Source organism: Poecilia mexicana, unplaced genomic scaffold (assembly GCF_051168715.1).
Source record: "Poecilia mexicana isolate PSO_F unplaced genomic scaffold, ASM5116871v1 scaffold_16, whole genome shotgun sequence".
NCBI lineage: Eukaryota > Metazoa > Chordata > Actinopteri > Cyprinodontiformes > Poeciliidae > Poecilia > Poecilia mexicana.
Genome location: NW_028263385.1, coordinates 13199608 through 13215661, shown reverse-complemented (window position 1 = coordinate 13215661; position 16054 = coordinate 13199608). Strand labels below are relative to the sequence as shown.

The 16054-nt window shown below is 41.8% G+C and overlaps 2 protein-coding genes across 2 annotated transcripts; both read left to right on the top strand.

Moving 5' to 3' along the window:
* The first annotated feature begins 4029 nt into the window (after window positions 1-4029).
* Window positions 4030-5030, top strand: nppcl (natriuretic peptide C-like). The gene is made up of 2 exons (XM_014993028.2): window positions 4030-4176; window positions 4336-5030. Exons 1-2 carry the CDS (start codon window positions 4078-4080, stop codon window positions 4654-4656), a joined length of 420 nt encoding a protein of 139 aa, XP_014848514.1. The 5' UTR covers window positions 4030-4077; the 3' UTR covers window positions 4657-5030.
* A 5189-nt stretch (window positions 5031-10219) lies between these two features.
* gapdh (glyceraldehyde-3-phosphate dehydrogenase) lies at window positions 10220-15992 on the top strand. The gene is made up of 12 exons (XM_014993030.2): window positions 10220-10317; window positions 10726-10771; window positions 11873-11972; window positions 12541-12647; window positions 12775-12865; window positions 14192-14307; window positions 14396-14477; window positions 14559-14710; window positions 14816-14894; window positions 15065-15148; window positions 15438-15535; window positions 15614-15992. The coding sequence occupies exons 2-12, from the start codon at window positions 10749-10751 to the stop codon at window positions 15681-15683; spliced, it is 1002 nt and encodes a 333-aa protein (XP_014848516.1). The 5' UTR covers window positions 10220-10317; window positions 10726-10748; the 3' UTR covers window positions 15684-15992.
* Window positions 15993-16054: the final 62 nt, after the last annotated feature.

Below are 16054 nucleotides of genomic sequence, written 5' to 3'. Positions count from 1 at the left end.
CTGGTTTGTCTGGTCACTGGTTCCACAGGTTCATAAAGTTGGGAGTTTTAATACCACCTCATTTTTCACATGAACATTCTGGTGTGGGAGTTTTCTCCAGCTGTACAGATAAAGTGCAGCTCCTCTCCTACCTGTTGCTGCACACTGCACATTAGGTGGCTGAAAGAGCACAACTACCATCAGCAATGACACTAATAAAGCAAGCTCTTACTTTGTGCAAGTGGCAGCTGATATCAGTGGGTTGAATTTTACACTAGAATGCTTCTAAATGTTAATTCTAATATGAAGTATTTGCAGCAGATGATTACATTTCTGTAAGTACCATGAAACAGTGGTGTTTCTATGCATGTTTAACATTCGGTGAGACTAGCAGCCATTACGCTTTCTCTAGACACCAAGTATTGTTTGCTAGGTGAAGTCATCTTAATTTATAGTGCTGTTTGAAGCAGCTGTGAATGTCTGCTTGTTTTGTGTGTTTGGACAGGCTGTTTCAGGGGCTGTCACAGCTTGTCCAGACAGCATTAGTTGTGCATTTTTATGCCTATTCATTCCATTTTTTCCCCTCCAATTACATAAAGTTCTGTGGAAAAGAAAAAAAAATACACCTTTTTCCTCCCCAACCTTATTTAAATGTTTGGCTTTTTGAGATTTTCAAGGCTGAAAAAAATCCAAGAGAACATTCTCTTAAATAAATCAAATATCAAACAAGATATCTATTAGTCTGGAAGGACTAGCCATTTCCTAGGATATTGGGACATTCACAGGAACATCTTGGCTACAAAATTTACTCGTAGAAAGCAATGCTGACTCACCAAGGAGGTCACAAAATAACCTAGAATAACATTTAAACCACGTTTGCATCACTTTGCTTCACAAAATATGACAGTCATATAGAGACAAAGTAAAATTGCACTTTTAGGACCAGTGCTGACCAAAATATTTGAAAGGTTCTCAAATTACCAAGTTCTGTATCTGAAACTGTCCCGGGGGGGGGGGGGGCGACGACGACGACACATTCGCGCTTTTAGATAGATTTTTACCCAGAATGCAAATGGAAAAAACCGTGAGTGAAACGGTGACTGGGACTGACGAGTATATATTCCATTGAGAGAAAGAAAGTTTCACATTTGCTCAAAAGCCCCCTGGTGGTTGAAGAAAAATCCACATATAAACCGGAAAATACAATATATGAAAAAAAAAACACTGAATGCTCTCTGGTATGAGCAGGCGGGCCGGATCCGGCATTGATCACGGGGCCGGACAAAATGACGTGGCGGGCCGGATCCGGCCCGCGGGCCGTAGTTTGGGGACCCCTGATCTAGATGATCCCAAAGATGTTTGGAGATGTATTTTGTGATCGGGGGGATGTGCAACTATTTTGAAGGTATGTCTCTTCTGGAAACAAAACCATACCACGATGTGGAGCCGCTTTGTTTCTTCAGGACTGGGATGAATTTTATATATATATATATATATATATATATATATATATATATATATATATATATATATATACATATATATGTATATATATATATATATATATATACATATATATATATATATATATATATATATATATATATATATATATATATACTGGGGCCTGGTTAATTTGATTTTTCAGTTTTAGTTCACAAGGAGAGGCTGCTATGTATGCAAGAAGAGTCAATTCTGTACTAGAGAACTATTTGTAAAGATTATTTTGTGTGTGAGACATGTCTTATTTCTTTGCAGCAGGTTTTAGTTGTCAGTGTTTGAGGACAGTTTCTGAAACACGTCTTATTTTTTTGCAACGTTTTGGCAGGAAATTAACTCCATACAAAAAATGAAACAGAAGAAATTTGTGAGGGAGGGGATACTTTTAACAGCTCTTTGAGAATCAAAGTTGATTCTTTAGCTGAGGAGATCGATTTTCCCTGTGTTTCTCAGTAGTGACTTGCTTTAAATATCATTTCAAATGTTTTATTTTTCCTTTTCTCTGATAGACTTTCCGTTGCATATCTGTCCATTTATGTTCTCTTGCAATCAATCTCTTTTGTTGATCTCCCTCAGCTCTCAGCCTAGTGCTCTCTCTCTCTCTCTCTCTCTCTCTCTCTCTCTCTCTCTCTCCCTCCTTTTCTCCTCCTACTCTCTGCTGCCTACTTTTCCTCCAGCGCTCCACTGACATCATATACCGCTGTAGTTCAAACCCCACCATCATCACTAATCTCTTTCTCTCTCCCCGTTCTCCTACGCCGTCTCCCACACAGTGTCCTCTCCAAAAAAGATGAGAGGGGCGCATTTTTTTTTTCTGAAACGTTATGTAAAGACACTCGCAGCAGCGGGGGGTAACGGTGTGTTTATCTGAGGACAATTTGGGTTGACAGTGCAAAATGAAAGTGACGGCGCACTTTGCAACAAATGAGAGGCGAACAGCGCGGATATGCGTCTGATTGCTCGCCCGGCTTTGGGCGTCGGTAAAGAACGGGGGTTTATTTACTTGACATAATCACATGCTGCTGAACTTTAAGGTCAGTGTGTTGGATCCTGCAGCCGCTGCTGGTAGTGTTGTAATTTGGCAGCAGGGGGTACAAGGAGCAGATGGCACTGGCAGACTGTAAGTTACCCGGCAGAGAGGGGGAGGTCAGCGCACGCTGGGAAACACTACAGAGACAAAGGGAAAGAGGGAGGCTAATATGCTCAGAGGGTTGTTAGCGCATGAGAAATGTATAATTCAGGATCAGTCGTGACTGGCCTGCATGAAGCCTCTCCCTGCCAGTTACCTGATTGTGAGCAGGTCACGGTGATGAGGCCAGAGCCGCCCGCTGGCCTCTGACCTCGGCTTGTGCCGCACTCTGGCAGAAGTTTGGTTTGCAGAGCGGTGGCCACACATACGGTCACCTTGGCAGTGACAATCAGTCCCTCCAACAAGGCTATGACATCACTCCAAAGAAAAGGAGATGAGGAGGAGGAAGGTTGGGGGGAGGAGGGGGGAGGCATCTCTGGCTCTACAAAACCTCTGCAGCATCCCAGCTGAAGCCCCAACATTTAGGAGACAGACGCAAGAGCAAGACAATCATCATCATTCTCATCATCAGCATCGTTCTCCCAATTCCATCAGAGTGTGGAAGCAAGGAGGAGGAGGACAAGGAGGAGGAGGAGCCAGCCGAGTGAGAAACTGATGCTCCCAGCAGGTGCCAACAAGTGAGAGGAGCCGAGAGTCCGAGAAGGTGGGAATGGAGAAGAGTCTGTGAGAGGAGAAGACACCCAGCACGCCGAGAGAAAACTAACATCAGGTGAGCTTTTCTGCTTTCATCCCTTCATTTTTGCTCTTATTGTACAGTTTTATCTCTTCTTAGTTAGGATTATGTTTATGAAAACTCAATGAAATAAACCTGAGCACAGATATGTGTGAAGTTTAGGGGGAAAAAACAATTAAAATCATGAACAAAGTAAATCCACAGACAAAATAAAGATGCATTTTGAATGACTACACAGAATATTTGTAGCTACATCATATCAGCTGAAGTTAATGTAGATCACACTATTAAACATTTTATTTAAATATCTCAGTTATGTTTAATTTCTTTTTCCTTGCATAGCTGAACCTGGAATAAAAATATAATTAATTTAATAAGGTCACCTATTCCTTTTTACTACTTTTTGACAGTTGGTGTCTATTTGAATTTGAAAAAAATTTTATTAAATCTAACCACAGCTGTTGATTTAATTGGCTAAAAATTTAGTTTATATGTATATTCAGTAAACCATTTGTTTTATTCCAAAGCGTAAATCTCTAAAATAAACACTAAAAAATAAAAATGTAAATGAAATGTCTCTGTCTTTGGACCAAATGCAATCTTAAATTGCTCAGCCGGAGGCAGCCTGTTAGTTCCTGTCACATACGCTACATGCACAACTGTACGTTTGTCTCAAAACACACAGAAAATGTGACGTCTTGATTAAAAACAATCAAGATATTTGTTTTTGAAATTCACAAATTTTTCTCCACATTGTCCCTCGGCGTTCAGATCTCTGCAGCAGCAACCAGCCCGTTTTCCGGTCCTCGTCTCTGCTGCCGTTGTTCCCGCTGCCATGCTCCGCCCTGTGCTGCTGTGCGCCGCTCTGCTCCTCCTGACTCCCTTTGAGGTGACAGAGGCTCGCGCTCTCCATCCTGCTCCTGATGCTGCGCAGGTACACTGGGCGGGAAAACAGGTGGACTGAGGAGACTATAGAGTGGAGCAGCGGAGGAAAATGAAATGTTGTGCTGATTGAATTATTCCCCCTTGTGCACACCCTGGAAATTAGATTTCCTTTTTGTTTTTTGTTTGTGTCTCCCTTCCCTCTGTGTAGTTTCTGGAGCAGTTTCTGGAGCGCTACAATGACCTCCTGACCCTGGACGACCTGGAGAACATGCTGAACAGCCAGCCGGAGGATCAGTCCACAGCCGCTGCTGCCTCCTCCTCATCCTCCTCGTCTGGGGTCAAAGCAGCTGAGTACCCTAAGTGGGCTGACGTCCAGACACAGCCGGAGACCCCCTGGCTCCGGCTGCTGAAGGGGGCGCTGGCCGTGCAGAGGGAAGCAGAACCAGAGAGGTCACGGAGGGGATGGAACAAAGGATGCTTTGGCTTGAAACTGGACCGGATCGGGTCCATGAGCGGACTTGGCTGTTAGTGGAGAAAGGAGAAAAAGATGAGACTGGGCGCATCCTCCTTAGACACACCTGCACACAGGCATTCACCTGCAGAAACAGGATGTTTACATGTAGTTTCTCTGTAGTTTGGTGTAATGTGGTTTAAACCAGCGTAGATCAGACGCCTCACACTTCATTCCAGTATTAGAACATCCTAGCTTTGTTCTCATTAAACCCTCACAGTGTGTGCAGTAAATGTAGACGCGTTTTGACTTTTCTTGTGTGTAACAAAGACGTGGCGATCCAAAGACGGTGGCACCTGTAAACCCTCTGCAGTTTATTTTTATGTTCACTTATGATTTGCATGAATAAATGGATTTGACATTTGGGGTGTTCTGCTTTCTTGCTCATAGAAATTCAATTCTTGCCCACTCGCAAAGCCCACATGGTTCACTCCCTATTGACACCTGTCATCTTGATTTCTCCTTCAGAGTGGAGATTTGCATCCTCATGACATCTTGTTTTAACTTGATGATTTATTGAATGTTCTTGTGGCTGTTGGAAGAAGTTCACTCCTTCCCCCGTCATTCTGCTGCTTGGACCTGCTGCCACGTCCAAAACGCTTTATTGCACTGCCAACACAGCAAAGTTCCCAGCGGGTGGGGGGGGGGATGAAAACGATTTCATGTCTGTGAGACGGAGCTGATGTGGTTCTACGTGGAGAACATGCTTACATATGAGCCTGCCAACAGCGATATGAAGCAAATGTTCTTTTAGAGTACAGACATGAGTCAGTGTGCACAAATATATATATATATATATATATATATATATATATATATATATATATATATATATATATATATTTGGTGGTTATTCCACCAAATATTGATTTCTGAACTCTTCCCACCTTAAAACATTAGTGTTGTTGCTTATAAATGAATATTTTCTTCGCATCATTTGAGGTCTGAAAGCACTGCAATCTTTTTTGTTATTTTGAACATTTTCTGCAAAGAAATACAAAATTTTTGCTTGTATTTTTGGAGACATGTCAGTAGTTCATAGAATGAAATAACAATGTTAATTTTACTCAATCATAAACCTATAACAAGTAAAATCAAAGAAACTGATCATTTTAAGTGGTCTCTTATTTGAACAGGATGACATACAGAGGACTCATTTGTACCAAATAAACAAATAATGTTATATTGTACTGTCAAAAAAGGGGTGGGGGGGGCAATAAAAAGTTGGATGTAAAGGAAGTCAGTGTTTCAGGATTTTTGCGGTTCTCCAGACACAGAGGATCATAAAACTGAATGTTGGTTCTCCATGTTTGGTTCTGATTCTGGGGATGCAGAGCAGACATGAACCTGAAGACCTGAGTGGTCTGGACGGTTGGTACGACGACAACTCAGCCAAAACGTATAAACTAACGTATTTTAAAGTCTGTCCTCAGAACTACAAGCTCCGTCCTCCTGGTTTTACTGAGCGGCAGCGTTACGGATCAGCTGCAATTTTCTGATTGCAGTTTGCCATGAAAGCACGAATGAGTTTCTCAAGGTATTGTTGGAACATTAAGCTTTTAATTTTGGAAATGCTCTGCAGGGGATAGAAGGCCAACTTTGTAACTGTCCTTATGTGTCTCCAGAGGTTCATGTTTCTGGCCTAATCACTAATAACTAAAGCCGAGTGCTGACTCTTGATTGTTTCTCTTTAGGTCTGAAGAAAATTATTTTAATTTGTTTTTATTCACATGGATAAAGTCGCATCCACACATCCATTCCTTTAACTGCTTTTCTCAACGCTGGGATGTGTTCATAGTCACCTGGTGATTGTCTGCAAAGTTAAGACAACTTCAATTATTTGTAATAACCTAAACTAGAGAAACAGAAGTATTAAATAGGAGGAACCCCCATTCTAACCTTTGGCTTAACCTGCGTGTGTATTTTGTCAACCTTGATGAAACGTTAGCTAGCTACTAATAAGAAGAACTTAATTTCCAAGATAATTCCCCTCTTTGGTTTGGTGTGTTTTTGCAGGGGTGTCTCAAAACCCATGCAGGAAGCCAGCCTGGAGGACATTAGTGCCCACATCTGAAATGAGGTCTTGTGGGCAAAATGAGAGAAAATAAAATCCGTTATCAGCTGGCAGGGAAAGTGGATGCCCACACTTTCCCTGCAGCAAAACATAGTAAACAAGAGCCATCCAAGTCTGGAGTGATGATGCTATGCTCTGCAGCCACGGCAGCATGAATATGACTGTAATGAGTCATCGGTTGAAAAAACACATCCCTATGTCCAAATCACAAAATTTAGTTGAGTTTCCAAATGATGATTTTAAAAAGTTTGATGGACGCTGGAAGGAAATCATGTTAACTGAAAAAAGTACAAGCTATGAAGTGCAAGTGTTTTCTGGATTTGGTGACAGCAGGTCCTCCAGCTTTTAGGCCCAGTTGTTCAAAGCTGAATTATTTTTGCATACGCAGAACAAAGACGTTATTTCAACATAACTAGATATTTTCACCTTTTCAGGCAAGAAAGTTGTGCTTTTTAATTACTTAAAGGTCACGAAATAAGGTAAAAGAAGAAACTAACTTCATGTCTTGTGGACATCAGATCATTTTGGGTACTTGTCTTTCATGCCACCGAATCAAAACACCCAGAAACTGCAGGGAGGCATTTCTGCTATTGATCGTTTGGATGATTCTGTCTTTGTCATGTTGACTTTGCTCATGCTACACCTCACTTCTGATTCGCAGCGTCGAATCCCCACTATATAAAATTAACCTTTCAGATAAATAATAACAAATACTGTGAATGAATAATCTCCCTTTCCATAGATCGGTTGTAGGTAATCCGCTGTGACCACCCCTAACTGTAGCAGCCAAAAAAAGAAGAAACCTTTTCACATTTTGTGCATCAAAGCCAGAAATTATGTGTTTTACACAGATCTCAGGCCAACACATAAGTTTTTTTTTTTACTAAAACAAATATTTAAAAAATGTGGCGCACATTTGAATTCAGCCCACCAGAGAGAAGATTTAGCTTCACCTTTGGCTGCAATTACAGCTGACAGTATTTATCAAGTTTGACCACAGATTCTCAGTTGTATTTTTTTTTTTTTTGCCACTGGGCAGTTCTTACACATAAATATGCTTTAAGTTAAACATTTCCATTGCAGTTCTGGTTGCATGTCTCAGGTCTCCTGCCTGACGGGGAAACGCCTCTCGAGTCCCAGGTCTGATATTTTGCAGCCACTAAACGATTTTCTTTTCCGAATGACCGACCTTGACGTCGAGTTGGAGTGGCATCTCAGTCCCTGCTTGACGAAAAGCAGCACCAAGCACGATGCTGCCACCACCGTCTTCCACAGCACAGATGCTAGGTGTGTAATGCAAGTAATATGTTTTCCATCACAGGTAGCTCTTTGCGTGTCGGCTGAAAAGTTGAATTGTGGTCTGATTTGTACCGAGCAGCTTCTTCCACATGTTTGCTGTGAGTAGCTTCTTGCAAACAGAAAACCTGATTTCTTCAGCCTGTCAGTTTAGGTCGACGCTCGTCCCATTTTCCCCAGGATGGATTGAACAGAGCTTGGGATTTTTGCTTTATGATCAAACTCTAAACATGTCAGCATCTTTCTCTCTGACCTGTCTGCTGTGTTCCTGTTTCCATGTTGTTGTTTGTTCACTAACAAACCCCTGAGGCCTTCACAGATTAGCTGGATTAATGCAGAGATTAAACATCTGAACTCTCTAGTTGACTTCATTTATTGATTGTGGATTCTGTTTTGGGGTCCCATAGTAGTGGGGTCCAGAATTAGAAATGCATGACACCCTTTTCATGTTTTATCGGTAATTTCTAACATTATGTCCATTTCTCCTTACACTTAGCAGTTTTGGCCTTCTTTATGTTAATCTGTCTCATTTAATACAAATAAAACACATTTTGCGTTTTGTGGTTGTAACATGACAAAACGACAAAAAAAAGTTTAAGCAGAATCAATACTTGGTCTTAAATGCTGGATCATTTATTCTCCACATGCAGCCTTTATACCTCAAAGTTGCAATAAAGAGAACTTTGTGGGGTTTTCTACCACAACACAAGATGGCACTAGAGGACAGTCTGCACACAACTATTTGTTTTCTCACAATGTTGCAATCTGGACATTGTCCCGAATATGTGTATGAGGTGTAGAAATAATGCTTTAGCTCGATTTGCATGGGTGCACATTTAATTTTCTACTCTTTGCAACACAATTAAGAGCAGTGGGGTAAAATGGAAATGCTGCCACGGCATAAAAACCCTGAATCATATTAGGCTTCATTGATAAAACCTTACAAATACTTTTTCTTAACGAAAACGCATCGCTGTTGTAAAACAGAAGGAACATGTGATCTGATGGAGGCTGCACTTACAGTACTCAGTATAACTTGGCTCAAGAGCTGGCTGGCGAGCCGGAGTCTAATCTTAGCCTGACCTTTAATTCCCCTCTTTGACCTTAAGCTGTTAAAGCGGCGGCCAAGACTGGCATGCAGGCACTCAGGGTTGTGGTAGTTCAGCAATGCCAGGACACTGGACAGCTGCCACGAAACCCACAAAAGGTGTCCAGTTTTAAAGCAGAGTAGTAGCTGGGACACGTCTGCAGAACTGCACAAAGACGGCGAATACAAGTTCTCAGATATGATCATTTTATTTTAATTTTTTCCACTTAGATCAAAGCGTGCAGCGGTTGCAAGATGCCACGCCGCTGTCGAAGGTTTCAACTCACAGACCTGGCTTAAACTCACATGGTTATGATTCAGGTTTGACATTTTCTAATCTCCTCTGCAGAGCTTTCTTTTCTGATGTCAACAATGTTGCCAGGAAAGAGAGTCAAAAATAGATGTGGAAGCAGCAGCTGACATGGCCGAGCCTTGTCATGTCTTTGTGTGCAGGGGAAGAGAAGTGAAGCAGTTAATCTGGGAGCACAAGGCACGATCCCCTTGCACACACCTCCACAGTTCCTCTGCATTCTGACTTTAAAAGAAAAAAAAAAAACACACACACACAACTTTCTTCCAATGCATCCTTTCTGATATTTCTAAATGGCCTCAAAAAAAGCCACAGTTTAACTGAGTAAATGGACTCAGGCACGCTCCTGTGCGCATATGTGAGCGAAATTGAGCAATCGGGTTTCAACTTTTGACTTCTGCAGAGCGGATTGGAGCTGCAGGAAAAGAATAGCAGCAACAGAGTCAGTCAAGTGAAGGGTCATGGTCTTTGGACATTAAATGTCACAGTCAGTAAGACAGAGATTTGATCCCCCGCCCCACCAACCTATTCGTTCGCTCCATGTGGCTGCATTCACTGAGAAGGTCAGCAGGGGACCCCTGTCTTTTTTCAGACCAAGATGTGAGGCCTTTAAGGTGTGGCCGTCTAAATCAGGACTGTTGAGACTTCACGACACCTTACGCAAATTAAATAACAGCAATATTCAGGTTTATAATGAGCAGGAGGATAGGGACGAGGCGGTAGCAACTCAGATAAAAGTGAAGTTTCAAACTGTGCAGTTAACGACCTTGACATTCAGGAGGAGGCGTTGCAAGGATCGTTTCTAAAGGGGCGTGGCTTCAGGGCCCTGGTCAGTCATAAAAACTCAGTTAAACTTTGCTCTTCCCCACTCACACCCGGAGTCCCAAGACAGACTGAGTCATCTCACAAACGGTAAATGCCTCCAAGCAAGTCATTAAAGCGTTTTAGTCAGGAAACTGCAGGAATTTAGCAGGCTGCATGTTTGATTCAAATCACCTGTTGACAGCATGGATGGCTGGTTAAATGAGTCTAAAAACATGTGGGCATGACATTGTTTGAAATTTGACCTTTTGGATATTGGACTAGATATTTAAACTATAATTTTGTTCATCCCATTGTGTTCTTGCAGAGACTCTTTGCTCTTGGTTCACGTAAATTAAAACTTTCCCCCAGTATTCAGCTAGATTGATTGGTCTATTGCCTGTTTGATTTTTGTTTGTTTTTTCTTCTGCAAATATTTAAAAAATGCTTCTCTTTAGAAAACTAGTGTGAATTGTAGACATTTGTGGATTAAATGGCTATTTCTCTTTCTCCTTTCAGAGGACTAGACCAACTCAGGCAAAATGGTGAAAGTCGGTATCAATGGGTAAGCGCACTTTTAAACTTGTCTATAACAAATCACACCTGGTGCCACTTTTAATTAAAACCGCTTTAAACAGGAGCTCACATATACATATACATATATATGTAAGGAGTTATTTGTGTACAGAGATTTTTGTGTCGATGCAAAGGTTTGTGCTCAAAGAATCTTGCATGTATGTTTTTTTTATGAGGTCTACTTTTAAATTGCTTAAGTCTGCAGAGAAAATTGCTCTAGATGTTCATTTTTCTACTGATTACATCTGATTCCTAAATCCTGACAGTTCAGTTTTGTTTTAACATCGTGCCACTAGAGGCCAGAGCCCTTGTGGCAGATAAAATCGATGATTTGCAGCAGCTGAAGCCACAAGTGTTTTCCAATGGAGGACATGCACAGGTGCTCGTGCCTTAAAACTGACCATTGAGTAACTGCTCAGCATTCTTTTACTGATCTTTGAACTTTGGCCTTCAACAGATAACATTGTGGGCAGTAATTTCATCATCAGAGGGGTTGTTCGACAGGAGGTTGTTCTTTTTTTTTTTTTTTTTTCCTGCTGATGGAAGCAAACTCAAAAGTCGCAGAGCACACAGTCTGACGTTGGATCACGAATCTGCTCTTTTTCCTCTACGTGCCTGACTTCCTGTTCCCTGCAGCTGCAGTGTTTAAGCGCGGCATATCAGGCCGGATTTTTGGACCCGTAGGGTTAAAGATTAACCCAGCCATTGATCAAACGTTGCACTGGCGTCATAAGGATCACCACATTTGAGAAACATTGTGACTTTCATCGACAGAACGCGGTCAGAGCCCCTGCAACACACCTCCTCCTGCCCCTCCTCCTGAACTCTGGCCTTTCTTTGACTGCAGTTTCATGTCTCCTGGGGTGTTATCTATATTCCCACATGGAAGAAAGGGCTACACTAGTAGAGTGAACCAGATCCCTCCAGGGTTTTACTGAATGTCAAACTGAATCTCACGGACTCATTTCTGTATTTATATGAAGGTTTTCACCTTTAATTTCACTGAAACCAAAGCAAAACTGGGCCGATTGAGGTGGCATCATGTTGCCATCTAGAGGCCAGACTGAGAAGTGCATTTTTGTTTTTACAGATTCGGCCGCATCGGTCGTCTGGTGACCCGTGCTGGTTTCACCTCCAAGAAGGTTGAGATTGTGGCCATCAATGACCCATTCATCGACCTGGAGTACATGGTAGGTCAAAAAATGAGAGCCAGGTCACGTCATCATGAACACATGCTGAAGATTTACAAAGTAGAGGTAATATTTTTAATGAGCAGTGGTTATTTTTGATATGGCTGACTAGGACTCCCTGCTCAGGGTGCCATGGCCTTGGGGGAGGAAAAACGACCTTACCAGATGTAGAAAACTGAGCATAAGGGAAGCAATAACGGCATAAATGTAGCCGTGATTACCAGAAAATGGAGAATGGACACACAAAACTGACACTTTACACATAAACACACGCATTAAAGAAATTGGAATATTAAGTCCATATATTTCAGGAACTTTATCACAACAAACACATTTTAGATTAATGTTTGAAAATGTTTTCCACTTGCAGCTCATAAAATTAGAATATTGCATCAGACCAATAAAAAAAATTACAGAAATCTCTTGATGAAAAGTATATTTGATACCTGCTTTAACGTGATAAATTTTCAAAAGCACTTCTAATCTGATAAATGAGCTTAATTGGATGCACATTCTGATTTACTGAATGTGACTGTATAGCTGTAAAGTTAATTTCTGGTCCTTTCAGGTCTACATGTTCCAGTACGATTCCACTCACGGCCGATTCAAAGGCGAGGTCAAGGCCGAGGGAGACAAGCTGGTCATCGATGGACACAAAATCACAGTCTTCCACGAGTGAGTTCACCTCGCAGTTTCACCGTTTGCGTAGTAGTGGAGCACAATGAGGTCTACACCAAAAAAATGCTCCAATATCAGCTTAAAGGCAGCAACGGCTGAACTTTTGTTTTGTTTCTTTCTATAGGAGGGACCCAACCAACATCAAATGGGGTGAGGCTGGTGCCGAGTATGTTGTGGAGTCCACTGGTGTGTTCACCACCATTGAGAAGGCCTCCGTAAGTGCCAACGCCTCTTGAGTGTAATGCTCTTTTAGAGATGGAAAATATTTTAATAGTCAGTTACTATGCTTAGAACATGCATGGATAAAATAAAATTTAAAAAATGAGAATCTCATTGGTAGTGGGGAAGTACTGTTTTTCCGCTACATGCGCTTGTTTAAGTAGCATGTCAAGAGTTTCATGGGTTTGGGGAAAAGATGGAGGAAGGTTTTGCACATTTGGATGAACTCATGGCATGTCCAGAATGTTTCCCTCCTCCGGCCAACACAGATGAGCTGGTGTAGCTGATGGCGGTTTTATAAAGCTCTCATGTCGTAACAAACCAGACTCGGTCACATTTACTGGATGTAGTGTGGTGGACTACAGCTGATATTGATGCCCCCTCTTCAATTAGTTCCTTTATTGCATGCAAAACGGATCACATGTGTAGATAAACTTAAAGGTTTTTGGCTATGTCCCCATGAAAATTGATTTTTCCAAAATAACCTTTGTATTGGTAGATTTTTTTTTTAAATTTGTTTCAAAAAACAAGATTTGTTAAGTAGAGTGATTTCCACACAAATCCAACAAATTGAACTCTGTAGGCACAAAACTTCCTTTGAAAATTAGAAAATATACAGAATTTACAATCTATTCATTGACAATTTGAGGACCCCAAAACCTAAAAGCCTTGGACTACTGAGGATATAAGTCATTGCTAAAATCTGCCCCAATTGCATTTTCTTTCTCAGCATGCTATAAAGTTTTGCCGTCTCCACTTGGTGACCATTCATTTTTGAGAACTTTTCTTGGATGAAACAAAAAGTGATGCATGTTGCCCATTTTCTCTCTGACCAACCAGCAGCCTCTGACGGTAGAGGCTGCACGCCTCTTGGCAGTGTCGCTTGTTAGTCTTGACTTCTTACACATTATTTAATAGCTACCAGTAAATGAGTCGTTTCAAAGACATTATTTCTCTGAATGCAAGCGGTGCAGTCTCAGTTGGAATATGAAGCCCACTGTCTTTTGCTCAGATTTTTGTCTGCGGCTACATTTTTGCATATTTTGATTAAATTAAATGGTAGTAATCATTAACCTGACAAACTGATGTTTCCCTCAGTGTTTTAGTTGCTGCATATGTCTGTTTAAATCCAAAATGGATGTTTGCCTTTAAAGTTATCCATACAGCTTTTGAAATGCATTTAAAAATAGATTAATTCCTAATAAACATGACTACAAAATTGTTCTTTGAGATGTAAAACATTTTTGCATCATGTTTAGAAAGTTGCTTGGTGTGAAAATCCTTTTCTTCTTCTTTCCACACTCCCCAACACTTTACTTTAGGCTCACTTGAAGGGCGGTGCCAAGAGGGTAATCATCTCTGCCCCCAGCGCTGATGCCCCCATGTTTGTCATGGGCGTCAACCACGAGAAGTATGACAAATCCCTCCAGGTGGTCAGGTGAGGATTATCCATGTGAACAGCAGAATAACTTTCTACCAATCGCCTCAACTAGGCTAATTGTTCTTAAAATGTCTCCCTTTAACAGCAACGCCTCTTGCACAACCAACTGCTTGGCACCACTAGCCAAAGTCATCAATGACAACTTTGGCATCATTGAGGGCCTGATGGTGAGAATTTGACTTCGTCCCGGAACATTTGGGCTGACGGCGCTGCTTTAAGCCGCATCCTCTTTTAATCTCCTTGTCCAGAGCACAGTCCACGCCATCACTGCCACACAGAAGACCGTGGACGGCCCCTCCGGCAAGCTGTGGAGGGACGGTCGCGGCGCCAGCCAGAACATCATCCCCGCCTCCACTGGCGCAGCCAAGGCTGTTGGCAAGGTCATCCCTGAGCTCAACGGGTTGGTCTCCAAAAATATCTTGCTATTTAATATAGTCTATACCTGTAGCAGATGTGTTGATTTGCCTAAGTGCATCTGTTGTGGTCTGGCTTTGTCATTTTCCAGTAAGCTGACCGGCATGGCTTTCCGTGTCCCCACTCCCAACGTGTCGGTGGTTGATCTGACCGTTCGTCTGGAGAAACCAGTAAGTTGCGGGAAATTGGAATCCCTCTTCATTTTTTTTTATTCCTCAACATAAAAGGAATAGTGAACAAAAATGACAGTGATTTTACTGCTAAATAAATTGCACTTTGCTCATCTGTGTTAAATTTTCATTTAGTTGCCAAAAGGCTTCAAGTTACTCGTCTTTTACAGGCCAAGTACGATGACATCAAGAAGGTTGTGAAAGCCGCAGCTGAGGGTCCAATGAAGGGCATTCTGGGATACACTGAGCACCAGGTTGGCACACTTTTCTTTTTGTTGGAATCTTGACTTTGGACAAAGTATGGTGAATCTGATTACCTTATAATGTTGGGTCAGATTTGCTCAATAAATTGGGAAAGATGGCTGATCTCTTGTTGCAGTTTCAGCTGACAAGGCCAGTGGGTCATGAATCCCAAAAGAGCAAAATATGAGCCAAATGTTCCTACTGCACCCAAAGGAATATCCTCCAAATGTAATTAAAATGTTTCTTAATCTTGCTGGTGGGAGTTAATTTGCTCACTTTGTCCTCTTTGCTCTCCTGCAGGTCGTCTCCACAGACTTCAACGGCGATTCTCACTCCTCCATCTTTGATGCTGGCGCTGGCATCGCCCTCAATGACAACTTTGTCAAGCTCGTATCATGGTGCGCCTTTAGCAAAACCTGACTAACCTGCATTTCTACTACCCACAATGCTTATGAATCCTTTCCCTTTGCTTTAAGGTACGACAACGAGTACGGCTACAGCAACCGCGTCTGCGACCTCATGGCCCACATGGCCTCTAAGGAGTAAAGCAACCAGCTGACTGGCCGTCGCAGTGTTGCTTTCATTCTCCTTTCTATACAGAGTTGTAAATGTACAAGATGTATGATCTGTGACTCTGCCTAGTTCCATCAGATGGTCGACCCCTACCATCATCGCATGCCTGAGGAAACGTCCCACATGACAAACGAGTTAATCTGTTGACCAATTCTTTCTTTTTTTTATTTGGTAAACTCTGTTCTGTTCTTGTGTTGGATGGAGTGAAGGTGTGGAAGTTCTCTTGTCTGCAGTGGTCTAGAGCTGCAGTCAGTGGCAAAATAAAGTCCTTTGTTTGTGAGATTTAAGGCTTTCTGTGTCCTTTCTTGTTGCTACACAGTTTAAAATGATCCTCCAACTTAACC